The sequence below is a fragment of the Phalacrocorax carbo genome, chromosome Z, assembly GCF_963921805.1.
Source record: "Phalacrocorax carbo chromosome Z, bPhaCar2.1, whole genome shotgun sequence".
Taxonomy (NCBI): Eukaryota; Metazoa; Chordata; class Aves; order Suliformes; family Phalacrocoracidae; genus Phalacrocorax; species Phalacrocorax carbo.
Window position 1 is genome coordinate 11,709,504 of NC_087548.1, and position 27,008 is coordinate 11,736,511.

General features: G+C 41.6%; 1 protein-coding gene across 1 annotated transcript in view; it reads left to right on the forward strand.

Moving 5' to 3' along the window:
• DNAI1 (dynein axonemal intermediate chain 1) overlaps positions 1 to 27,008 on the forward strand; it is a 150,932-nt gene that overhangs the window by 11,572 nt on the left and 112,352 nt on the right. The window contains exons 2-12 of the mRNA XM_064438623.1: positions 167 to 235; positions 2,051 to 2,149; positions 3,071 to 3,151; positions 4,707 to 4,833; positions 6,194 to 6,273; positions 7,147 to 7,305; positions 9,552 to 9,611; positions 12,023 to 12,163; positions 22,921 to 23,005; positions 23,738 to 23,855; positions 25,160 to 25,203. Of these exons, the coding sequence (XP_064294693.1) occupies positions 167 to 235; positions 2,051 to 2,149; positions 3,071 to 3,151; positions 4,707 to 4,833; positions 6,194 to 6,273; positions 7,147 to 7,305; positions 9,552 to 9,611; positions 12,023 to 12,163; positions 22,921 to 23,005; positions 23,738 to 23,855; positions 25,160 to 25,203 (1,063 nt within the window). The remainder of the gene's footprint in view (positions 1 to 166; positions 236 to 2,050; positions 2,150 to 3,070; positions 3,152 to 4,706; positions 4,834 to 6,193; positions 6,274 to 7,146; positions 7,306 to 9,551; positions 9,612 to 12,022; positions 12,164 to 22,920; positions 23,006 to 23,737; positions 23,856 to 25,159; positions 25,204 to 27,008) is intronic.

Below are 27,008 nucleotides of genomic sequence, written 5' to 3' on the forward strand. Positions count from 1 at the left end.
ACTGCCTTTCATTCAAAAGATTTATAGACAAAGTACTGATATACTTGGCTTTTGAAAAATACCTCTGCAGCAAACATAAGTAAGCACATTAAACTTTTATTCTGCTTTGGTTAAATTAGGAAACAATGTGCTTTGAAGGTTTATATTGGGTATGTTCTCGCTTCAGGGCCAAAGTGGACCTTCAGGAGGAAAGGCAGTACCACCAAGGCCTGCTAAAGCTGTATCTAAAAAACGGGTAAGGTCTACACATCCACGAGTCTTAAAAATGTTTTTCTCTTCTTTATCTATGAGCTGCAAACTAGATTCAGTCTGAACAATGGCATGTTTTATTGAATTTATAACATTCTAATTGATTTAACATTAAGGGTTTGCTCTAGATTTCCACTGAGAAGGGAACTACAGTAGCAAGTTAGAATAAAAACGGCAGCTAAAACAAAGGCATGATTTAGGTAAACTGCAAGATGAAAAGATTGAAATAAAGTGGTTGGGATGTAAATTCCAAAATACAGGATGACATAGACTGTGAGACAACTGCCTGCTCAGTTTAGAAAATTTAAAAAGTAGCCCATATGCATTTAATTAACATAGAAATAAAACCATTAGAGAAACTAGTGTAAACATTTTTACTGTTAGCCTCATGATAATGTTTTTACTGTCAGGCAAATAAATGTTTACAACATCCTTATTTAATCTACCTTCCTCTTATTTAGCTCCTTCGCATGGATGGAAGAAGGACAGTTTATGTGCCTTAAAACAGGCGTGGTGATAAACAGCTTTTCACTTTCTTAGGACGAATCACAGTCTTGTTAAATGTTCCTCTTTTGACCCTTTAAAATGGAAAGTTATTTACTTTTAAATGAAAAACACAAATAAAAATGTTAAACCCACAAGACTTTTTATCTGTTTCACTAGGGAAAAGAGCGCTGAAGTAACTGGCATCGATAAATATCCTACAAGCAGTTGTTCATGTGGGGAGCGTTAATTCATAATCAACTGTTCTGCCTATGTAGTCTCTTGTGTGTCAGAGCACCTAACCTTGCTTACAGCTTGCCTCATTTCAGCTCCCTTGTGGAAAAAAAAGAAGCCTGCAGCCTCTCCCTGGGTGCTTGGTGTAGGCAGAATTCTCCTTTACTTTCAGCCACTGCATGTTTTCACACAGCATTATGCTTTTTACCTTTGTGGCACTCTGCAGATAGCAAACCCTTGCTGGGTCCAGCCTATGTACCTGCAAACAGCCTGCACTTATACCTTGGACTCATTGGCAGCACTATATGGCTATAAAGTTTAGCAGACCTTAGAGAACTATATTTAAAAGAATGATTGATTTATTTTAAATCAACCCATTACACATTTCAAACTGAGGGAGAAATTTTGCCTGGAGCAGTTAAACACTTTAATCAGCAACTTTGTGTTCTGGCAGTTTATCTGTAACGACAATTAATTGAAATTCATCCCTGAAGTGATTAATTTTCCTGTTAATGATACCATATCGTGACATCAGCCCAAGCCTAGCCCAAGGATAGCTGCCCTCTGGGTTGGGAGAATGCAGACCCGCTGGCCTTTGCAAGAAAGTGGTTAACATTCCTCCAGGAGCCACATCCCTGCTGCTTTCTATATTGAAATAATTTCTAACTGTAGCTTGCAGAATAGCACTTCAGAAGTAATTGCAGGTCCTTGACTTGTGCCCTTGAATAATCCTAAAGTATGGCTTATTTGGGTGTTATCTGGTCAAAAGAAAAAATATTGCCAACTTTTAAGCTGAAATTGAAGAGGAGTTCCTTGAGTTTTGTTATTTGAGTTATTCCATGTTTGTTACAGGCCAGGAATTATCATCAGACAGTGACTCCTCCAACCCACTGAACTCTTGCTGGCAAGTGTAGCCATTCAACTGTCTTCAGATTTGGGTCTGCCATTTGAGGTTATCTGCTCTGCTCAAAGAACGGATGGTGCTATTTTTGTCCTTGCTCCATGCCTAGAGAAGCACTGCTTTGGGAGGGGGCTAAATAGTCACAGTCTTGGTGCACTAATGGGCTTGTTGTTCCTGGGCTAGGAAGAAGATGTCTCCACTGAAGTGGGAGAGGGAGTAGATGAATGGGCGGCAGCAAAGACTCTAGTCAAACCCCCAGATCAACTGGAGCTGACTGAAGCTGTGAGTAAAATAATGCCTGTAGTTGTCATGAGATATGTACAAAACTTCATAAGCCAAAGCCTATCTCTTAGCCATTTGTTTTGGAGGAAACTGCAAGAGTAAAACTCCAGTACTTGTTAAAGTATGGTATCTGCAGCATAAACTGAAATGGCTTTCAGCAGGAGAACAGGGACAATATTCTTTAAAACATGGTCTTCCCTTAAGTCAGTGTATCTGCATGGAGTTGATCCAAGAGGGGAATGGGGCCAGGGCTTTCCTCATTTAAGGAGGAGTCTGGATAACCAGAGGTTTTCAGGTGCCTGTGTGTCATACACTGGACAGGGAGGTGTCCTACAGTTTTATGGCCATTTCTTCTCAGCTTGGTTCAGCAGATTGCATTTGGTCACCCTTCCAACTGCAGTTGTCTCTCTGTTCTCACTGCTGTGTAAAACTCTAGCATTGCTCCCTGTCCTCCAGGTAGCTCTCAAAGGGAAGGTAGACATACTTCCCCCCCGCTCAGGTAGTGAAAACAGTTAACACCAGTACTGGTTTTTGTTTGCAGTGGTTGATCCTGCAAGCACTGCCATTCAGCTTATTGTTTACCCTATTTTTTTACAGTGTATGCTTCAAGACAAGGGTTGTCTTTCTTGCCCTATAGAAGGCAGCTAGCATTTTTCAAGTGCTACCATAGCTTAGATAAGAAAATTAACATGGCAGCTAAAGAATTCAAGAAAGCCTGCTGAAATCCTATGGTAGGAAGCAAGACGACTGTTCTGGATTCCACTTTGAGCTAGCTTGGCTCCAAGCATTGTTCTTGTGGAGGCATAGCTGCAGTGAGCTGAACATCATAGAACTGAGTGTAAACCTGGCGATTTTTGTATGTTGTACATTGTATTAACAGTGGGTTTTTATTTATGATATTATTTTGTTTCCATTCCAAAGGAATTAAAAGAGGAATTTACACGCATCTTGACAGCTGATAATCCACATGCTCCCCAGAATATCGTCAGATACAGCTTTAAAGTAAGTGTGGCATGACCTGTAAAACAAGGATGAGATTTTTTGCAATTAACTGGTTTTGTGTTTCCCTTTGCTTTATAACCAGGTAAATTTCCTTTTGATGTGGCTTCATCTTGTTACATATTTACTGTCGCTGGTTCCTAAAGGGCTTTTACAGAGTACAAAATCTAAAAGCATTGACATATTTATTCAGAAGTAGGATAAAACAATTACTCAGCAAGGTCTCCCAGCAAACGTAATTAGTGCAGCTAATGTCAGGTGGTAAGTTTTTCCATTCTGTGGTGGTTAGAGGACAAAAGGCAATGCTTTACTCAGTCTGTAAGACAGTTATGCCTCAGTATTCTCACATCAAGATTCAGTTGTTTCAATTATAGGAGAGCTCAGAAAAGTGCTTTGTGAAGTCTCTGACAAGAGCTCTGTTCATGATGAGTAGGAGCGAGGAGGGGAGAGTGTATCAAATACTGCCAGGAAACATCCAAGATTCACACCTTCACATTTGTGTGTGGAGAGCATATGCTGCATTACCCTGGTGTAGCCTCCTCCTGCTAGCGTGTACAGCTAGCAACACAGGCTGCTGCAGTGGAATGATGGCTTTGCCTCCCACTCCTCCCTTGGAAGGGTTACACCCTGTGAAAGAAAGGACACAGGGACAGCTCCCTCAGCTCTGGCATTGGATTATCCCCAACCATAGGCAGGGAACCAACAGCGAGGTGAAATATTCCCCAGCCTGTTTCATCTCTGTGCTGCTGTAACTACTTTGACCAACCATTACATGACATCACCAGAGAAAGGAAGTCAGTCTCGTGGAAGCAAATAAGGTCACTTTCTCTTCCATTTGGAGTTGATGTTTTCTGTATTTATGGGATAGAAACAGGTGATGAATGATTCTGATCTTCAAATCCTCCACAGTGACTGCAGTGGGCTCAATGCTATGCTGTGGTTGGTACAGAAAGCAGTAGTATTTTTAAGGAAACTATTAAAGCATCTGTGGTCTGCAATGGCTTCTGATTGCTTTTAGGTGCAGCTCAAAATCTTAATACACAGTTTCAGCCTAGGTGTGTACCTGCACTGTAGAGTGGTCCGCAAGCAAGTGCCAATCAAGCTAGCTTCAAACAGCTGAATTTGTACAGTGCTTATAACTCGAGCATGGTGCTAAGAGCCTGTAATGTCTCCAGACCAGAACTGCTCTCTACCTGTGGTGCTGTTCTTATATAGGTACAACTATTCAGGGATCTCAGCACAACAGGAGGTAAGAGTCTCTTAGGGAATGCTGTGTAGTAGAGGTCCACTAGAACTATATTTAAACTTACTTGCTGTGACAGTGGTAAAGAACTAGAGGTTTTGTGTTCTTGCTTCTTTTCATTGTATCTTTAATTTATGGTTCTCAATGTCCTGAGATAGAAATAACTGCTGGAAGAAATTCAGTGTAAATTTGCCAATGACAAACATATATTTGTCAGTATAGATCTTCTTAGCTTCAGCAATTTAGGCTACACAGTATTTCTGGTTTAAACTACTTTTTTTCACGCTGATTTTGTTGTTTTTTTCCTCTTTGTAGGAACGAGCATACAAGCCAATAAGCTGTGTGGATCAAATGGCTATTCACTTCTCTTTGAATGGAAATATGATACTCAAAGATTCAGATGAAGGCAGACGGCAGAGTATCAGACTAAGCACTGCAGCAGGTAGGTTTATTATTTGAAACCACAACCATTTTCAGCCAGGCACTGCTACCAGTTACTCAACATGAGAGAATGATCACAATTCATCACCATAGAATTGAACAGCTCCTATTTTGGGTTGCATCCTTCTCGGGAAACAAAAACAGGTAAAACAATCAACCAGATGTTTGCCACAGTGTAGAAAACAGTGCAGGCTTTTTGAGCCATGTGAACACTGACACTGAAATTTTCAGAGCTATTTAGTGTCTTTCAAACGTCTTCCACTGGCATTAGTTGGCCTGCTTTGAAAGGTTCAGCCGTGATTTGAAGTATTAAAGCAGAAATGTGTGCAGGCTGGGTAAGCATTGAAGAAACTATCACATACGTGACCAGTTCTTGCACTCTTACCAGGACATCTACTTCTGGACAATGTAAGATACAAGATATTGAGATAGTTGGACCTTTGATCTAGCTACTATCACCATTCTTAGGTTTTCGGTCAAAAAGACACCTTCACCAGGGGCTGAAAAGCTCTGTTGTTAGCAAAGAGTTCTAGGTTTGAATTTTCAGGAGCGAAAGATGTACTGCCTAGTGATTTTCTCATACTTCTGCTATCTGTGAAAGGAGAAATTGTGTTACAAAGAGTGTTCTTTCAAGGTGGTAACTGTCAGGCATGATGATAACACTGGATAAGCTCCTGAGAATTGTTGTTACTTGCAGCTTCTGAGGGTCAGTGCCTCTTTTATTTCACACTTAACAAAATGTGCACAGTGGTTGGAAGTAGGACAAATTACTGAATAGGATCTTCAATGCCATGAAAGCATGGATTGTTGACGCCAGTGCTTTTTGTAGATTCCAAACCAGCTAGTTCCAAGCAGCTTGATGCTAGCATGACTACACAATCAAGGCTGTGACTGGAATGTAGACATCCATCATTCTGTAACAAGACTAGTATATCCATTTTTATCCATATAAACAAGAACAAAACATGTTATAACTCCTGTGTGCCAATGTTCACCATGGTTGTACATTGCAGCCATTTTTGGGGGCCAGAAAGGCGCAGAGCTGAGGGGATACCCAGACACAAAGCTGCTCAGATCAGAAGTGGATTTCAGAAGTTTGATCTGCATTGAAATCAGACTTTTTATTTCAGTCCAGCCAGAATTATTGCAGTTTCATTCTAGTAATAACATTGTCTCCTTTTGTGGCTTTGAACACACCATCACCCTCCAAACTGGGGATTGGTTACTGTTCTGTCTAATGAGATAGCATTAGAAAAGGATGCATCTGTATATTAATGCTTCAGAAGATAAAAGGATCTGCAGAATATGGAATAATAAGTTCTATTATCCTGGCCTTATTCACTTACCCTTTCTATCATCAGGAAAGGCTCCTGTTGAGACTTCTGCAGTAATATCTGAAGAGACAGAGATTAAAGATGAAGAAAGCACAGGAGATACTCAGGTAATTCTCCATAGTCAGCTGAGAGCTGTCCATTTCATTTTTAGTATGAGTTTTGAAATTCCTTTATTATAAAATGAGCTTGCTCAGATGCTTCTGTGATTGATTCTTTTATGCCTGAGGTGTCTCTGCTGTAGGTGAGATCCTGCAGATCCTATTGAACAGCTGTATTTCTCCTGCCATGTTTTTCAGTTTGGAGGAGCTGTGTAGGGGGATGACAGGTTCCTACACACAAGGTCTGTTTTTATCCAGGTATTATATCAAGATACAGTGTAATTTGCTGGGATCTGAAATCTTTCTGGACAGCATGTTCATTCCTGAAAGAAAAAACTGGTGAAAGACAAAATGTGGAGGGGTGAAAGCAATAGGCATAACTATGTGAAATAAACAGTGGCCTGATTTAAAGGCAGTTGGCTGATGAGGAAAAGAGTACTCTGTGGGAAGTTTGTTCTTATCCACACAGTGTCAGGCCCTGGAATCAAGTTCAGACTGGTTTCAGATAAAGCTTACTGTTTAGCAAGGAAATGAAAACAGAGGGCTGTGGGACTCTAACACAGTGTTCTGGTCACTGAGTCCATTTTACCAAAGGCAGTCATGCTTTATCTCACTCATGTCAGGCTTTCTTTTAAAGTAACTTCAGTTCCTGGTTTTCCATATTTCTGTTTAGATACTGTTCCAGAATATCCTTTCTCTGATAGATACCATTCCAGAATATCCTTGCTCTGGAAGTCTCCTAATTTCCATCATAATACTGAACCTTCAGTTACAGTATCCTTCACTAGGCAACAGAAATACAGCAGTCTAAGAAGTGCTTCTGTAGAAGAAAAGAGATGTCTGTTTCTTTCAGGGTGGAGTCACTGCTCTATTTTCTTGCAGGCTGCTGGGGAGGAAGAGGCAGAGGGGTCAGGAACAGCAGAAGTAGCTGAGGCAGCAGAGGCAGAAGAGGCTCCTCTCCCAAGAGTGAAGGAGCAGAAGCTTGCCAACCAGTTCAACTTCACTGAGAGAGCTTCAAGGACGCTCAACAACCCTATGCGGGTATGCTGCCATTTCCTTCAGTGACTTGGAGTATCTCTCCTTTGGGAGGGCAGGTGGATCATCTGTGCTCGTGTCATACCGTGTGCTTTCTGCAGATTCTATTAGGGGAAAAAAAAAAGTGGTTTACTATGGTAACACATTTTGGGTGATGAAAATGGTGACAGAAAAATTCTTGCTTCTTGGTCCCTTGGACAGCCTACAAGAAGCGTTAGTGCTACTGTAAACCCTTAAACCTCTACTAGGATATCACATTTTTCATGTCTACTTTCTCACCCGAAAAAGTATAGAGCAATGGTTTGGGTAGTAGCTGAGGGCTTGGAATCCATTAATTCAATTTCCTTTTGACACAGAGTCCCTTTGTGGCCTTGTACTTCAACTCTTACCCATGAGGCAGGGATACAAGTGCCTCTATATTAAAAGGATAAAGGTATTTATGCTTGTGTTAAGCACAGGTACTACAGTGACAGACCCCTGCAAGTATGACAAATCTTTGCTGCTGCTACATGGTACACCTCCTTCCCACTCTGCGCATGTGCTTTCCAATCAGAACAGACCCAAGACCTTATGTTACTTCTCTAAGCTTTCAGCCATTCCCAGTGAGTGTGTCTTCACAGGGTCTTCTAACCGAGCAGTACCAGTGATGTTGGCCCCTAGTTGAGTGTTCAGAAAGGAACTTTCTGAATCAGAGATACAAGCTTCAGAGAGAAAACTATCTTGTTGTCCTTGCTGCCCTGGAATCAGAGAATATACAGCTTCCCCAGAGAGGCTGCCTGCCTTCTTGCAGCCATTACACCTGAAGCGAGGTGCCTTTACATCTGATGGGCTTGGAGAGATCTAAGAGCTACTGTGTCGCTGGAGCTACTGCTTGTAGAAGGAATACCATCTCTGCCCATTAGTAGAGACGGAGAATCTCAGGAAAGTTTATCCAACAATGGGGTGCTTACTGCAAAGTCTGAGCTAAGATTCTGCATCTTTCAAGAACCCCTGCAGAGGCCACGGAATTTGTTGTTTCTCTGTCCCCAGATCTGCCTATTCTCTTCCCATTGGTTTTACTGGAAGAGGCTTGTGTGCCTCTGTGTGATTCTGCCCTTGAAAGCAGAATTAGACATAAAAAAGCTGTGAAGTATTGCTGTGTGCTGTACAGGATGTGCAGTTTCTACCTCTGAGACCGCTTCATTTCAGAGGTCAGTGAAACGCTACAGGCAGCTTTATAAAAATGTCCTGACACAACAGTTTTTTGAAAGAAAATGCTGTTCCATGAAATGAAGGTTTCACAGAAATGTATTCAGTTATTTCAGAATGTTGATGTAAGGGTGATAAAAATATTATTCAGTAATATCAAATGAATTGTTTATAGGTTATCGTTCTGTTCAACTCTTTTGTTTTGACTGCTGTAACCAAGTGTGTTTTTAATATATAGGTCAAAACTTCTCAAGTTTGGTAGGTTTTCAGATTTGTTGGAGTGATTCCAGAGGAGGATGATCCGAGGGCTGGAACACCTCTCCTGTGAGGACAGGCTGAGAGAGTTGGTGTTGTTCAGCCTGGGGAAGAGAAGGCTGCGGGGAGATCTTATAGCAGCCTTCTAATTCCTGAAGGGGGCCTATAAGAAAGCTGAAAAGAGACTTTCTACAAGGGTGTGTAGTGATAGGACAAGGGGTAATGGCATTAAACTGAAAGAGGGTAGATTTAGATTAGATACAAGGAAGAAATTCTTCACTACGAGGGTGGTGAGGCACTGGAACAGGTTGCCCAGAGAAGCTGTGGATGTCCCATCCCTGGAAGTGTTCAAGGCCAGGTTGGATAGGGCTTTGAGCAACTTGATCTAGTGGAAGGGGGATTGGAACAAGATGATCTTAAGGTTCCTTCTGATCCAAACCATTCTATGATTCTATGCTATCATAACTGATACCATAACTGGTAGCACGATGTTTCAAGTGGTAGAGGTGAAAGAAACCATTTAGAGTAATTCAAAACGAAATACTGAAATTAAGTAGTTTACGTATGTTGGAAAAAAATCAGAAGGTCTTGTGAACCTTCTTTTGGTCCACAAGAAAATCTGTTTGTAGTTGCATGATCACCGGTAATGTTTGTGCAGTACTCTGGGAGTCATTTGGATGTTGAATTAATCTTAGATCAATATTATTCTAACTATCTGCTATGAGAAGGCTGTTTCCAGAGCTGGACTATGTGACTACAAAGAGTTTCAATACAAAGATTACACTTCTTTATTCTTTTGCTTTATTCAGGAAAGAGCATGTCAGTCGGAGCCTACACCTTGTAAAAATTTCTCAGCCACTGCTAACCAGGTATATCCTTTTTACTTTTAAAGTTTTTTTAGACTATATTTAGGAAAATGAGATATGAGAATCACACAGGAAAAACCAAATTGCTGCATTTGCATTCCTTGCAGTGGAACTCCCACACTGTGGCTTCGATCTCTGGTTTAAATCTGAGAGCAAACTAGCATGGCCCTCTTTTCTGCCTTAATGGGTGAACTTGCTAATGGTTTAGGTTTCTAAGGTCAAGCATCTCTGTTTAGCTACTTTTAGTTGATCTACCACTTGTCAGCCACCCTGGCCAGTCTGCTTTAGAGAGTCTTAAATGAGTGGAAATAGGGAAACCACAGTGTGAGAATGGTCCTGGACTCAGCAAGCGGTGGGCTAAGAGCTGAGATCTGGAGGAACAGGAACACAACTTCAACTGCCCCTTGCAGGCACTGACTCCTCAGGGCACCCAGCTGTCCAGCTGTCTCTGGGGTGGGGACTGTCCTGTTGCTGAAGATCTTCCCTGACTGTGTGTTGGGTGAGCTGGTTATTTAGGAGGAGCTGTGATCCAGCATTCAATACCTGGTCAGCTGCAGGACACCTCCATCAGCTGATCCCACCAGAGGCAGGTTCAATGGGGTCTCAAAATGCAGGAACAGAATAATGAAAAAGCACTTAGGACATGCCTGCCTGCTAGCTCCACTTTGAGCACTGTGTTTAGAGAGTGGAGACCTCTGAAAATTTTGTACATCTGGGAATTTTCAAAGGTTCATGATGTTTTGGAGAGTGTTGTTAAGAATTTAATATATGCAACATTGTGTTTTTTACTTTGTCTAAATTTAGCTGTATGCTAAACCAGGTTTCTAAAGCCTGAAGCTGAACCCAGTGAGAACTACAGCATAAGGAACATGGAAAGCTCACTTTAAGCCTGTTGCAATAGATTTGGCTCTGTTTTATATAGTAGGAATGTGCCTATTTATTCACATATTTCTCCATCTCCTAAAAAATAAAAAAAAAAATATTTGGCATGATATTTTACACATGAAATGTGCTATAGCTTTCATTGGAAGGGGAATTGGCCAAATCTGCTGATTAATTCCCACAGATTTTTACAAGATATATTTGTGTTGGTCACTGATGCAAATATTGTTTCAACCCAGTGTACCAAACTGGTATTGAAAATACTGCTTTATTACCAGCATACCACAGGAACACCCAGAAGAAAGTATAAGGCAATGGCAGAAACTTAAAAAATGCTTTTATAGGAAAGTGATAGGAAGGGGGGTGAAGGTGCCTCTGTAAAGCTAAAAACTGTAACCGAGTCTATTTCTGAACAGAGTAATCACAGAATAATTGGCCTGAGATCTTCCCTCCCTCCAGCTGAACTTCCCTTTCATTTTTTCTGATAGTGAGATGACCTGAGAGTTAGAGAGAACAGAGCTATATACGATAATCAGGCTGTTGCTAAAATTTTGCATGGTATGTTTGAAAACTAAGATGAAAAGTTTTCCCTTGTTTTCTTTTTATTCTGTTGAAAATTTGAGTGGATATAAAATAACATTTTAATGTAAGCTTTTCTTTTCCTCCAGTCTTTTTCTTTCTTATTCTTCCTTATGGTCATCATTTCCTCTTCCAAAGTTTTGTGTTCAACTCTTTCTCCTACTCTTCTCATCACATCTTTGTAATTTTCCTGACATTTGAAATATGTTTCAACCTTATTTCTGCCTGCAAATTTGCAACACAATTCAGGTTTTTTGCTAAAGGTTTCTGTACCTTTTTTTATTCCAATGTTCTACTCTATATTTTGTGTTTGAATCATACTCCCTCTCCTAAACTGATGTTTCAGCATTAGATTGCCTTTGGTTTTGTTCCGAAAGTAATGTTCCTGCTTCAGATACAATACTAGCACTCCAATACTAATGAATAATTCTTATGTAGAAAAATTACTTCTGGTTCTACTAAAGTAAGACGTTCCTGGCATGTGGCGTGGCAAAAGATGTAAAATTGTCTCAGTTTCCATGTGATCATATGCTACAGAGTGGGAGTCCAAGATTTAGATTGTGTTAAGCAGCTACAATTTAATTTTCCAACACCACATGAGAAATGTCATAAAGCAGATGTTTAATGCATGTTTCCTATTAAACACTGGTAAATTAGCCAAACAGAAAGTCCTACAAGAAAGATGCAGAGTCACAGCACCAAAAAGAGTGGTGTGGAAGGAAATTTTTAAGAATGCAATAATACGTTCTTAAAAAGTAAGATATGCTCCATCAAGCTTTAAAAATCCTGGGCTTCAATCCTTCACTTTTTGTGCAAAAAGCCAGCTGTCTTCAGCTAATTCCAGTCACAGTGATACTGCTGAAGAGGACTATCATGTTTTTGTGATGGCGTAGATGGCGGTTCTCTGGGAATAACGCAGGTCCTGATAGATCCTGCCTCTGTCTGTCTCTCAGTGGGAGATCTATGATGCCTATGTGGAAGAGCTTCAGAAAATTGAAAGGTCCAAAGAGAAAGAAAAAACAAAAGCTCAGACAGCAAAGAGAGAAGAGGAGGAGAAGAAGAAGGGAAGAAAGTTAACCTCTCTGGAGTCACAGGTATGTTTCATAATGCTGGAAGAAGCCTGCTCAGAGTGGTGGTGGTAATACAAGTCAGATGAAATTTAGCAGGTCATGCTGGCTGTGGAGCTAGTTGTCTCAGTTGGCAAGGAACAACACTAAGAAAAGTAAAAATTATTTTTCGCTAGGAATTATATTTCCAAAACAGGATTTCCATTTTGCTTTCTTTTTATGGGAATACAAAACAGTTTGAAGCCATAATCTTGTCTTCAAAACTGACTTCCAAGTGAGATTTATGGCTTTCTTTTTTGTGCATCATCATGGTTGTGTCTCATTTTTGATTAGCATGTGAGGGATAAAAGAATGAAATAGGTAGAAACACTCTGTGATTTTTCAAAGAATTCTAAGTGATGCAGAGGTTTTAGGTTCAATCTTCCAATCTAAAAGGCAGAGAAATATAGGATTCTTTCAAAATGTTACTAAAGCACTGTAGTTTCAACACATTTCACTATTTCATACTATTTTAATGATAATGTTATAGAATTATAATTTATACGTTTCCTAGTTATATACATATAAATGGTATATAATATATAATTTATACAAAATATAATAATTGTTAGTTGAAATGGAAGCCTACATACTTAAAATTGAATAATGATTCTAGGAGGCTTGACCTAATTTGTGTGGGGGTGTGTCTTTGATGCATCATTTATTCATTTATTTGGAAAGTGACAGAAGTGTCTCTCTCCAGTGTTTGAAGTACTAAGCCATGGTCACTAAATACACAGCATGGTGATATGTCAGTCATGGTTATGTGATCATACCTAAGAGGAGGCCAACTATTCTGACTCCTATGGAGCAGCAGAGTGAAAGGCAAGGGCTGCTGAACTGGAGTAGCCCCCATTAGTCTGGCTTCTCAGAGCAGCAGGTATCGTAACTCCTGCCAAGCTCTGAGCTGGTGTATGATTTTACTGTGAAGGTGATACTGACTCCTAATCCAGGCTGCTCTGTCAGGAGTAGCCTAACAGTGCCCGTTGCAGGGGTGCCACCGTCCATTCCTCTAAAGTGACAATATCCCCATCTTAAATGTGGTCCCACTTCAAGCACTGAGAACATGATACAGTAACGCTGAAAGATTTTCTTCATTTTCCAGAATGTTTTCAGGGGATTCAGGAAGTTTCTATTAGGGTTTAACAGAGTTCGATCTATACAGAATTGTGGATGCTTATTTCTACCTCCAGTCTAAGTTAAAGCATTTAGAAGGCAAACTGAAATAATTTCTATAATGACTGGAGCAAATTGCACTGAGAACTGTAATACAGAAACGTGGAAATCAATTCTTAGCCTGCCCCTGAAATAGGTGTAGATATATCAACATAACGAAGATATATCTAATAGAAGCTTGCTCCTTGAACTGGCTTTAGCACTTTCATACCATATGGGTGATTCAACTGTAGAGGATTTGGCTGGTTTAGCTACTCCAGCAGCACTGTGCCATCAAAGCCTTATAGTATAAACAGAGCAGGAACATGTTCTGACAGGCTTCTTCCTGTGAATTTTGCCATTAAAATTCACAGTCCTTTTGAAAACTAATGAACCTTTCACCTGGGTATGCTTTGGAGAATTAAGCCTGAAGTCAACAGCATATTTATGGGCTTAAAGTGTCGTGTGCTAAATGCTGACAATGAACATGAAATAAAAATTCTACCAGTGAAACCATACTGTAAAAAACCTCCTGCATGCTCAACTGACAACAGTGGGAAGTTGAAATCCAGGCACTCATGATCCTTCCCTTCGGTGCTTTGCTTTTCACTCTTGGCACTTTCACAGAATCACAGAATCACAGAATGGCAGGGGTTGGAAGGGACCTCTGGAGATCACCTTGTCCAACCCCCCTGCTTGAGCAGGCACACCCAGAGCAGGGGGCACAGGAATGTGTCCAGGAGGGTTTTGGATGTCTCCAGGGAAGGGACTCCACAACCTCCCTGGGCAGCCTGTGCCACTGCTCTGGCACCCGCACAGGAAAGAAGTTTTTCCTCATGTTTAAGTGGAACTTCCTGTGTTCCAACTTGTGCCCATTGCCCCTTGGCCTGTCATTGGGCACTATTGAAAAGAGCCTAGTCCCATCCTCTTGACACCCACCCTTCAGATATTTATAAGCATTGATAAGATCCCCCCTCAGTCTTCTCTTCTCCAGGCTGAACAAACGCAGGTGTCTCAGCCTTTCCTCGTAAGGGAGATGCTCCAGTCCCCTCATCATCTTCATAGCTCTCCGCTGGACTCTCTCCAGTAGTTCCCTGTCTTTCCTGAATTAGGGAACCTGGAACTGGATGCAGTTCTCCAGATGTGGCCTCACTAGGGCAGAGTAGAGGAGGAGGATAACCCCCCTCGACCTGCTGGCCACACTTTTTTTAATGCATCGCAGGACACCGTTGGCCTTCTTGGCCCCAAGGGCACAGTGCTGGCTCATGGTCACCTTGCTGTCCACCAGCATTCCTGGGTCCTTCTCAGCAGTGCTACTTTCCAGCAGGTCACCCCCCACCTGTACTGGTGCCTGGGGTTGTTCCTCCCCGGGTGCAGGACCTTATACGTGCCTTTGTTGAATTTCATGAGGTTCCCCTCAGCCCAGCTCTCCAGCCTGTCCAGGTCTTGCTGGACAGCAGCACAGCCTGCTGGTGTCTCAGCCACTGCTCCCAGTTTTGCATCATCAGCAAACTTGCTGAGGTTACACTCTGTCCCTTCATCCAGGTCACTGATGTATATGTTGAACAGGACTGGACCCAGCACAGTCCCCTGGGGAACACCACTAGTTACAGGCCTTCAGCCAGACTCTGTGCCATTGATCACAACTCGCTGAGCTCTTCCATTGAGTCAGTTCTCTATCCGCCTTACTGCCCTCTCATCTAACCCACACTTCCTAAGCTTGTCCATGAGGATGTCATGGGAGACAGTGTCAAATGCCTTGCTGAAGTCAAGGTATCTACATCCACGGCTTTCCTTTCATCTACCCAGCCAGTCACGCCATCATAGAAAGCTGTCAAGTTGGTCAAGAACAACCTCCCCTTGGTGAATCCATGTTGAGTACTTCTCATAACCTTCTTTTCCTCTACGTGCCTGGAAGTGGCCTCCAAGATGAACTGCTCCAACACCTTTCCGGGGTTGGAAGTGAGGCTGACTGGCCTACAGTTCCCCAGCTCCTCCTTCTTGCCCTTATTGAAGACTGAAGTGACAATGGCTACCCTCCAGTCCTCAGGCACCTCTCCTGTCCTCCATGACCTCTATCCTCCTCAACGAAAGGGAATTCTGCCTTTCTCCAGATTGTCTCTCTCTCCTCTGGGGGCTGGGATGCCTGAGGGACAGCCTTAGCAGTAAAGACTGAAGCAAAGAAGACATTTGGTAACTCTGCCTCCTCTGCATCCTGCGTCACCAGGGCACCCATCACATTCAGCGGTGGGCCCACAGTTTCCCCAGTCTATCTTTTACTACTGATGTATTTGAAGAAGCCCTTCTTGTTATCCTTGACATCTTTTGCCAGATTTAGTTCCAAATGGGCCTTGGCCTTCCTCGTTGCATCGCTGCATACCTTGACAACATTCCTATATTTCTCCCAAGTGGCCAGTCCCTTTTTCCACATACTGTAAACCTCCTTCATCACTTTCCAGGGGACTTGCAGGGAAGCCAGAAATTCAACACACTAAAAAAGTGAAAGGGAAGGCTTTATGCAGAGCCAGTGTCCCAAATTGAGGCCCTCTTTGAGGCTGATGGACCAGCTTGAAGTGTATGAAAAAAAACTACTGAATTTTGCAGTCATTAACTGGAAAAATGCAACCTGAAGTAATCCAGGGCTAAAATCAGACTTACCACAGGCAGTACATCTGATCATGTGCAGTTCTATGGAAACTGAAAGTTGATGGCATCAGAATCTGTGCTTCTGGTCTCAAGTTCGCAAGTGGAGAAATGGGGTTGGTGGAACTGTCAACTCACAGGTTACATACTTCGCACCACACATGGTAATCGAAACAGAGCCTTGCCAGCTAAACACCTTCTGAAGACATATTGCCTTTGATTATTGCTGAAGGTGAACTATGGAACATCAAACAGGAGATGTGGCTGATCTGGATCAAGGATGCAATGGCTAGGACCTGCAATTGACTTCCCCCATTGTTTCCCTCAGGCTAGGTACTAGGAAGAAAAAGACTGTGATAGATACCGAGAAAGCACTGGATTGAACCCAAAGGGAAGAAAGAGGACAAAATGAGTGAATATTACCAGAGGTGGATCTCTGGTGGAAGCTCTTGCTATGGTAGGAGACTATGAAAGAAAAGATCCAAGAACTAGAGCCACAGCTGGAGATGATGTTAGGGATCAGATGAGGATTTGAAAACAATGGATGAAAAGCAGCACTGGTACTGAATAAGAGGTCAAGAGAACATATGACTGGAGAGGAAGAATGTGATCCATGGAAGAATGTGGCCAAAGGAAGAGATAAGAGGGAAGGGAAGGGAAAGGAAAGGAAAGGAAGGGAAGGGAAGGGAAGGGAAGGGAAGGGAAGGGAAGGGAAGGGAAGGGAAGGGAAGGGAAGGGAAGGGAAGGGAAGGGAAGGGAAGGGAAGGGAAGGGAAGGGAAGGGAAGGGAAGGGAAGGGAAGGGAAGGGAAGGGAAGGGAAGGGAAGAGAAGAGAAGAGAAGAGAAGAGAAGAGAAGAGAAGAGAAGAGAAGAGAAGAGAAGAGAAGAGAAGAGAAGAGAAGAGAAGAGAAGAGAAGAGAAGAGAAGAGAAGAGAAGAGAAGAGAAGAGAAGAGAAGAGAAGAGAAGAGAGAAGAGAAGCCTTGACAGTGGAGTAGAAGCTTCTCACTAGGAAAAGACATAGAATGAAGCCATGCACTGAACTGAAGAATGAGGAGAAAAAGCAAGGAAGATGTTGTTTAGCAAAGCAGAAGGGAGAGGCAGCCAACAGAAAAAGGAATGGACATAACCAGGGATTCTAGCAGAAGGAAGGATGAGAATCATATAAAGAAGGATATGGGTGAATGAAAGCCAGAATAACAGAAAGTGTTTGACTGGAGACTGTGTTGAGGAACTCTTGGAAATCTCTCAGTATGCCCATCACTCAAATGGATCTGGAGAGAGGAGGATGTGCTACATCTGAGAGCAATGATACAATATTTGAAATGATTCCTCGGTTTTCAATAAAGGCAGCAAACAGAATGTGGAGAACACAGAATACCAAAGAGGAATGATACGAAATTTTCTGAGCTGAAAATAGTTGGAAGCAGAGAAAACTAGGCAGAAGTGTAGTATCTGCTTGTCCTGTTCTCACTGTTCCTGAGCCATCTGCTTATGGCAATGATTACAGAGAGGATTCTGGCCCAGAGATACTCTTGGTCTGATTCTATACAACCCTCCTAATGTTGTTGCATGAGTGTAGAAATGACAGTATCTGAGGTCAAAGCAAAATGCAAAGGGCTTAATGCAATTAAGTTGGTGCGGGCTAGCTCTGCTCACCCTGAGATGACAAGGCATGAAATCACAGGTCTGATAGTACAGATTTTTAATGAATCTATCTAAAGAGGGGTGGAGCTATGTAATTGGGGTATAACAAGGTATAGTTATTATATGTAAGAGGGGTAAAAATGGATCAATTATTCTGACCTTTACCAGTATATGAGGCAATAGAATTAATATGGAAGGAAAGAATAGAGAATTGGGAGTAAATATGAAATGGAATAGAATAACACATTTACCAAAGGTAGTCTGTGTCCAAATAATCTCATGTCTTTCTTTGATAACAGAAAAGTTGTGGTTCACCTTAACAAGGAAAGTATAGTAAAGGTAATTTAGCTGAAATTCTGTAAAGCTATTGCTATAGTGCCTTTGGGAAATCTTTAGATAAACCAGAAAAGTTGTTATTAGTACAGATTAAATACATACATACAATGGAGAGGAAGACTGTGCATTTTGAAGTATCAAAGCAATCTTGGAACGCTTACAGTTTGAAATGACAAGGAAAACATGAGTGTATGGGCCCATGAGTTGTGATATGGCTATGAGAAGAGAAGTGCATTGCTGGAACATATTGTGTAAAGGATAGCAGAGAAATACTGTTTCTGTTATGTAAGGCAGGGTGACACCTTATCTGGAGTAGTACAGGAACATATGATTTTGATCACCCCTTTTCAAAGATGATAGATTACAAGCCTGCATAGATATGGAAAAGAATATAAGAAATGGAAAGCTTGAATACAAAAGATTTAAAAATCTTAGCATATTTATCTGGTAATGCAAAGGTAGAGAGGGAATCTGAGGTAGCTAGCAGAGACAGAGAAGAATTACTAAGGTAGAGGATAGTGTAGGCAGAAATACAGATGGATGTGAACCAGTTAGGAATATGTAAAGCTGGAACTTAATGCAGTGGAACAATCTGTAATCTCTGAGGTAGAAGTGGTTGAACAGTTTCTTAAAAAGTCCAAACAAAGTTGATATTTAACAGAGAAATGTGCATTCCTGCATCATGTGAGGTCCTGACTTGTCTGTCTCACTATAGCGTTACCCCTTTCTGGTAATGTCTGGTGAGACAGCCCATCCCACAGGGTCATAATTATCATTTGGAAGCTATTGGGTGACCACAGTTAGTTTTGAAATAACAGCTGAAATTCAAATGCAATTAACCTTCACATTATTCTTCAGCTATTCCTGGTCATCCCAAGAAATGAATGGGTTGTTAGCAATTCCCTTGTCTTCAACCTACTGTTTACGAGTATCAGAATTAGAAGAAAACTGTGAAAGTTAACAGATGAGTACAATTCTGGAAATTGATAACTACTTGACAGGGTTCAACCTGGGGGACTTTATTTGGGATTTGCAGTGGGTGTTTACAGCACAGGGAAGGAGATGACAACACCCCTGTCCTGTGCTTTTTTCTCTGCAAGCCAGGAGGTCTTCTAGTATTGCCAGTACATGCATTGCAGTACATGTATTGCCAGAGATATGAGCAGTTACTGCACTGGTTTTAGGGTGGGGATTGTCTTCTGGTTATGCAGTTATATACCAGTAGAAGCCTTTTTTCATGCTTCAGTTTACTGGAGTTACACATTGCAACTGGTCAGCTGCTGAAAGGCAAATATGAAGCAATTAGTGTTAATGAATAGTAGAGCAAGACCAATAAACTTATTTTCAAAGTACTAGCCGTTATCCATCTTACGTATCATTCCATTAACATTATTGCTGTTCTAAAAATAATTTATGCACAGAAATAAACAAAATTAATTAGTTAGCTGATGAGCTTTCATTACATTTGGCTAGCTAGCCCAGAGTTGGCCTACAACAGAAAAAAAAGTTTTAAACAGATATTTTAAAAAAAAAGGATAAATTAGGCCTACCACTTCCATTGAAGATTTATTTCAGTAACATACAGAATAAATCAAACCTGAAATAGGACAGAATCCAATGAGAAAATAACATACCCTGATCCAGTTTAATGCCAAAACCATAGTTATTTATGTCTGCGTTCCTAACAGCATAGCTACCTAACAGGAAAGCTGACTTAAAGCTCTTTTGATTCATCTGGAGAGTTTCCTGCATTGCAGAAAAAATTCCATTGAAAAATACATTGTTTCTATATTTACAGGGTTTTTTTGTTTGTTTAAAGCCTGCTTTCCTCCGATAAACAAAAAATATATAGGTGAGGCAGGATCTAGCATTCATCTTTGAGAACCTATAAAGTAAGCCTCGTCTTCTGATCTTCAGTCCAGAATGATGTCTCAGATTGGAAGTTCAGAATGCTTGCAGTGCAAGTTTCTGTGGATGAGTAAGAACAAAAGCTGTGATCCTGCTCATGTCTGTAGGGTACAGCACTGCCATTGTTCCCCAGCTCCTTCCAGTAGCAGGTACATGTTAAAATGGAAGAGAACTTTTTGCCTGCACAATAGGTGAATGGAAGACAGCCTACCTAGTGCACCTGATGAACCAGCAGGGCTCCAGGGGATCTGTTCATTATACCTTGTAACTATGACTTTTACAATGTTGGAGAGAAAAGTTTTTATTGTGCTTCTCTTTTTCTAAATCAAATTGTAGTCTTTTCAACATTTGACCTCTGTCAGTTGAGCTTACTCTGAGCAAGTTGCTGGTAGCAGCCAGTGATCCCAATATTGCCGGGCAAGTGTTAGCAAAGGTGAATTGCTTTTTTTTTAGGGAGTGTTTTAGAGAAAGACGAGTCTTACTGTGGCAGAAGCAATAATGACAACTTGAAGAGAGAAATCCCAGCAATTGAGAGTATTGATTTCTACCTGAGATGTTTCAAGCATCCTCTTTCTCTCCCTTTTTAGTTTCTCTTAATACTTATTAATTCCTAATGTTTAGGGAATATCATGCTGTGTTAAAATTTGAAAACATCTTTTCCTGTGCTTTCTTAAATTCTGAACATGACAGTAAATTCTCTATGCTGTTCTCAAGAAGGCCTCCCACAGACCCAGGGAAAACCTGAAGAACATGAGACTGACCACAATGATTCAGATTAAGGCTCTAACCACAAGTGAATGTGTAAGGAAGGGTAAGGACACAGGAAGAGTGTATCCCAGTCCCAAATATTCATCCAGCCTTCAACTATTTCCAGCTATTTCCTGAGCTTGATGTGCTTTGGCACACAGATGGAAGTACTTGTTCAGTCTTCCTTGAAACCCTCTAAAATTCTTGGATCTACAACACCCTTTGACAAGGAGTTGCACAGATGTGTCATACTTTTGTGAGAGTCAACTCCTCTTGTGGACTTGACTTCCAGTAGCTCCACTTGACACCACTACTATTTTAACAGAAGAGACAGTGAACAGTCAGTCCCTGTCCATTCTCTCTGGGCCATTTAGGATTTCATAGACCTGTCTCATGTCTCCCCCAAGGCATCTGTTCTCCAGACTGGCAAGTCCCAGCCTAGTCAGTTTTTCCTGGTACAGAAGCCATTCGAGACTTGGACCATCCTTGCTGCCTTTCTCTGAACTTGGTTCCAAGTCCTGCTTTATCTTTTCCGAGATGAGAGAAGATGGCTCTGTACATTACTGAAGATGTAGACAAACTTTGGATTTATAAAAAGTGTTGCAGATTGTAGAATTGTCTGTCTTTTCCTCCTTTGTCCTGTTATCTTTATGTAGTCCTTTGGGCTCCATGCTCTTTGAAGCAAGCCTCTCAGTCTCTAAATCTGTGCAGAGCCCAGGAAAGAAGCAGGGGGCTGGGACGCACATGATTGAAGTCATGTTCTTGGTTCTGACTGTGATGGCGCGGTGTAGTTTTGGCAAGTCATTTCACTTTTTCTTTTCATGTTCAGGGCACTCTCTGAACGGTGTCAAGGATGACAAGTTTCTTTTCAGTGTCCTCACTGTGGAGTAAATCATGCTGAACTGGCAGCCATCAGTCCCCAGCAGGGGTTTGAGGATAGATGAAAGGCTTTGAAACATTGAAGGGGCTTTGGGGAAGTAGTAGTAGATGGGGATTCAGGGCCTTGGAGCAGCATGCTGTTAGAGCATGTGGCATACACCTGGGCATTCTCACATCATTGCGCAGAGCTGTGCTGGCATCATCCTCATGGCCCAGCAGAGTGTGGGGAATTTTCAGCTCTGTCCTTTGATTTACTGGCACCCAGGCTTCTTGTCCCACTTGCTGGTTAATCCAGCTTGGATTCTGCTAGTGATTGCACATATACACACAGAGGACAGAGAGCATACTCACACAAAAAATAGTTAGGAGTAGAGTTTAGTAAGAAGATGGTTCTAAGACTGTGGTGATTGGGCACAGGGCTCTCTCAGACAAGCATACTAACCAGCCACCTGCTGACAGTCAAACAGCCTCTGTTATGCTGCCTTTTCTCCATTTGTCCATGCTACTTCTTCCCTCATCCACTCGGTTTGTTGCCTTTCTCCGCCCTTGTCTCCTTCCATATCAACAACCTGCCCCTAATTACTTTTTCCCCATTGGCCACATTTTTGCTATATCCATGCTCAAGTTTTCTAATTCTGGCATAGTTTCCTCAGCAATCTTAGCCTTACATGATATTACTGTTACACTTACCTAGGGACTGCTGGCCTTGCAAGATGCCAATCCCCAAAACGTTTCCAGTACTTGCATATCAGAGGATACATCTGCAAACCTTCATATACACAGACTTGCCCAACTGCGGTGTTCCATGGCCCAGAGGATGGGATTTCCCACAGTATCAAAACAATTTCCACAAGACCTGGACAGAAAACTGTCCTTTGCAAGTAGGTTATATATTTTATGAGCTTATGGATCTATAAATGCATCAAGTTGGAATTATCCAGTGACTGAAGGGTTTCTAAATACTGTGGTCTTTACTACATGAGACCTTAGAGCTCTCCAGATAGAGATGAGAGGATGCTCATGCATGATCTAGCATCTATGATTTCATTACTGAAGCTTATGAACTATTATCAAGTGAGATTCCAGAGGGATCATGTGTGTGTTTTTAGCTCATCCCATCATGAGGTAGCTTGGATGAGTTGAGGAAAACAAGTCTTTAACTGTCTTCACAGATAAGCACCTTCCAATTGAGCTAAATCAGGAACAAACAATGAAGTTACTGCATCTTAGCTGTGGATGGCACCTTGCTAAACTTATAATAAAGTCATTGCCTTAATTCAAGTACCCTTATCATTAGGTGCTGGTGTGAGGAGCTTCAAATTATTCTCTATTCAAGATCAAACGACTCAAGTTTTTTCAGTCACACAGAGTCTGAAGGACTTGTAAACAGACAGGAAATATATTTTATTGTCCTTGTTTTTTCTCTTCAACAGAGTGATGATATAACCAAAATCTCAAAGGCTGCTAAAATAATGGAGCGGATGGTGAATCAGAACACATTCGATGACATTGCACAAGGTATGGCCCTGCTGGGAGATGCTCTGACTCAAGACAGAACTCCTGCAGATGAGTGGCCGCAGCTGTAGCAAGGGTAGACTAGACTAGACTAGACTAGAGAAACAGAGCTAAAATGAGCAGGGCTAGGAACCTGCTGACTCACACAAGGCAAACAGGACAGCAGATAGTGAGCATTCAAAAGGTATACCATATCAGCCCCACTCTGAGCAGGCTGGGGCCAGCAGGTTTGGTTAGCTTTGCCCTCCCTGTGCCACTTCCCTCCCTCAGCAGGTACTTCCCTCCTAATAACAGCAGCCAGTGCCAAGCATCTCTCTGCTGGTATACAGGTCACAGCTGAGGTGACATACACAGTCTCGATGTTACTTTGCAAGGGTTTTGCTATCTCTGCTCATTTCCCTCCTAAAAGGCCTCATCTAGCTCTAGGAGTGGCCTGAGGTCACTCTTCACTCCAGGCTTCTGCTTTCTTGTTCATCCTTTGTCTGCTTTTAGATCACCAGCTTTCATTAGCATCAGATCACACAAAAGTGTGAGGACTTGGTGCTTGGTAAAATGCATTTACAGGAGTTAGGTGCTCGTTTGGAATCAAGATCTAAAGACCAAGATAGTTTTTATACTAAGAATTGGGTTGTGCAGGGGCTGTGAGGATAACAGTGTATTTTAAAGCTTCCCTGGCACTGCATGATGGTCATTTATTCACGGGGACCTTTTCCTTGATTTTTTTTTTTTGTTTAGATTTCAAATACTTTGAGGATGCCTCGGATGAATACAGAGACCAGCAAGGAACTCTCCTTCCACTCTGGAAGTTTCAGTATGACAAAACCAAGAGACTTGCAGTTACTGCCATCTCCTGGTAAGTCTCTATTACAAACTTGTTCTCGACTGTTAGCAAGGGAATGGAATTGAATGTCATGGCACCTTAGAGGGCAGGGCTGGTTTCTCTGGGAGCACTGTTTTGAATTATAGGTAGCTGATTTGGCAGCACTAGGCATGCCTGGTGCTTCTGTATGCAAAGCACCTTGTGAAAGGCTGAATGTGCCAGGCTTGTGCCATTCAGCAAAAGGTAAAAGCATAGCAGGCTCTGTGCAGCATTAGGGGAAAGTGAGCGCAGTTGGCAGAGAAAAGGAGTCCCTCCTTGGAAAAGCTGGGATAGACATGTCATGTCTTCTGACAGTATGCTGTAGGAGTCAATCCTGAAAATCACAGGGGAGGAGAAGGGATAGTGACTGTATTTTCAACAAGTATCAACACAACTGAATTAAAGCAGCAAAAAGGGAAATGCAAACATTGCATATACCGAACATGTATCATCATAGACTATAACATGCTGAAGCATTGGTGCTAGAGAAGACCTTTATTTATCAATTCAGAATATCAAGTCAGAAAAAATACTCATTAGACAATTTTAACATACATTAGTTTCACAGAATTGTTATCCACTAGTTGTGCTGTGTGAGCTCCAGGACAGCAGCAGTATTGACCTTTATCCCATGTAAACCCTACAGTAACTGTTCGTGCACAGCAGAGGTTGTAAATAAAGTAGATGTTTTTCAGATAAAGGGACTTCAGAAAACATAGTAGATGGCTAATTGCTCATAGTCAGTATGCCTCAGCAAATATACTGTTCACCAACTGGGTCGGAAGGGAATTTCCGTTCCTGTTCTGTGGGAATGATCATTAATTAATGAACTGATAGCTATCTGTTGAAGCATCCCTCATTATTTAATAACAGCAGGGGAAGGTAAGTTTACTGGGTGTTATTCTGTTGTGGTTTAGAAACTACTTTTTTCTTGCCCCTGAAAGATAGAAATTGACACATTCCCGACTTCTTTTCCTCAAAGACCTCATTTTAGAAGTAAACTTTCCATGATTATGAAATGGATAAGAAGTGCTGGAGATCGGCATCATATCTGTCTGTGCCCTTTTTATCCTCCTCATTTACTGCTGTGGTCTTCTGATGTTTTATTTTTTTATGCATCTTGAGTCTAGAAGAATTACTCACAAACTTTACTGCTGCATATCTTCAAAGGGTCGAGCCCTCAGACTGTATGCAGTCCTGTGAGAATGGATTGATAATAATGTGTGAAACGCTGTGCGTTTCTGTGGAACTATATGGTTAATAATAAATGCAATCTTATATATATTTTCTCATTACAGGAATCCAAAGTACAAGGACCTATTTGCAGTGGGGTATGGCTCTTGTAAGTAACAAATGCAAAAGATCATTGAGAGATTTTAAGTATTGAACAGGTGCACTGAGATCAAATCATATAATACTCTGGGGCATGGATTGCATCTCATAGCAGGGACTCACCTAATTTCAAAGCAGTAAATTGAGATTTAACTCCAGATAGGGGTTCAGCTTTTATGTTCCATGACATAAGCATTCAGAAATGCATAGGCATAGGCAGCTTTAGCCAGGGCTTTTGGTTTAGACAGTGCTGACTCTCCCTTCGGTCAAGGGCTTGCCTCTAGAAGTACCACTTTATCCTTTTTTCCTTACTTGATGGGCTCTGATTTCTGTTTCTTCCCTTCTAATTGCTAAAAGACTAGATATGTTATGTTTTGCCAGAAGTTAATAATGAAAGGCTTCTCTAGCTGTAAACTCATTGCTTTCTTGTTAGGAGACACCTTCCATGGGTGTCTCAAAGGACAAGCTCTCCATTAGGCACATCAGTCCTGGATGTTGTGAAAAGACACTTTCCCTGCTGTAGTGTCTGGGATTGGACATGGGATAATTTTGACTAGCAATAAATATAAGGTTCAAGGGTTGCTATGTAACTCCATATTAATCTCTGTCCAGTAATACCACTGTCATGTTCAGGGAATAGAAAAGAACTCTTACAAGTTGACGTTTTTTCACCTTTTTTTTTTTGTTACTTTGCTGTGTGCATTACATCTACCTGCTCAGCTTATACTTTTTTTTAACAACGTGGGAACCCATATCAACAACTTTGCATTTCCTCCTGTTCAGTATCTCTTCTTGCTTACAGACACAGACTGCTGTATTCTGAATTCTTGTCTTCACATCTCTGCCTTTACTCCTGTGTAGATGGGATAGTAATGTCACTGTGAATAACCATTCCCTCTTCCATTCTCTCACCCTCTTTGACTTTCTAGCTCTACCTGAAGTGCTGTCTATCATGAATAGCTTCTTAGTCAGGGGACAGCAGTGTGGTAGTTCCCCCTCATAACCACTGCTTCCCAGGGTAATTCCCAAAGAGAGGAGGCCAGTTGTGAGACAAGTTTTCCTAGGGTCTTTCTCACTCAGATAGTGTTGGTTCCTCAACATTATCTTCTCAGTAGACTACTCAATAAATTTCTCAGATCCCCTGAAAGTGCCTCTGGGACTCACTAGGGACTCTACTCTTCTCCGCTGCTAGTAGCTGCTGTAGGGTCACATTTTTGGCATTCTTATGTAGTGATCAGTGACCTTAAAGCCTCAACTTTGCATCAGATGGGTGTGGTTAATTAACAAGGGAATACATATGAACAATGAAAATCCCAAATTATTTTAAGTCTCCACTGTCTTTTTCTCAGAGCTTGTGAAGTTAACAGCAGTACCCCACCTGCACATCTCCAGGGCATCTGCTCCTTGCAGAGATGTCCCACCAGGTCTTACCATTAACTCTGACACAAAGCAGAGAGGGGCTGAAAAAAGAACACTGTCCCAAAAGCAGCAGAGCCTTCTCCTGGATGCAGGAAGAAGACCACAGAACAGTCAGACTGCAGTCATTAGATTTGTGAAAAGGACTAGATGTTTTGACCCAGTCAATCTCCCTATTGTCTCTAGCAGGAGAGTTGTCTTTTTTTTTCTGAGTGTTAGTATTTTATTTATTTAAGTAAAAGCTGACTCTTCTGTTGGGCACTAATAATTGTCTTTATTTTTTAAAATAAAGATCAGTCATGGTGCTACAGGTAACCAGTGGTTGAGAATTGGAGATAGCATGATTATGCACTAAATCTTCTACCCTAAATACCCTAACCCTAGGAATTCCTTGAGGAG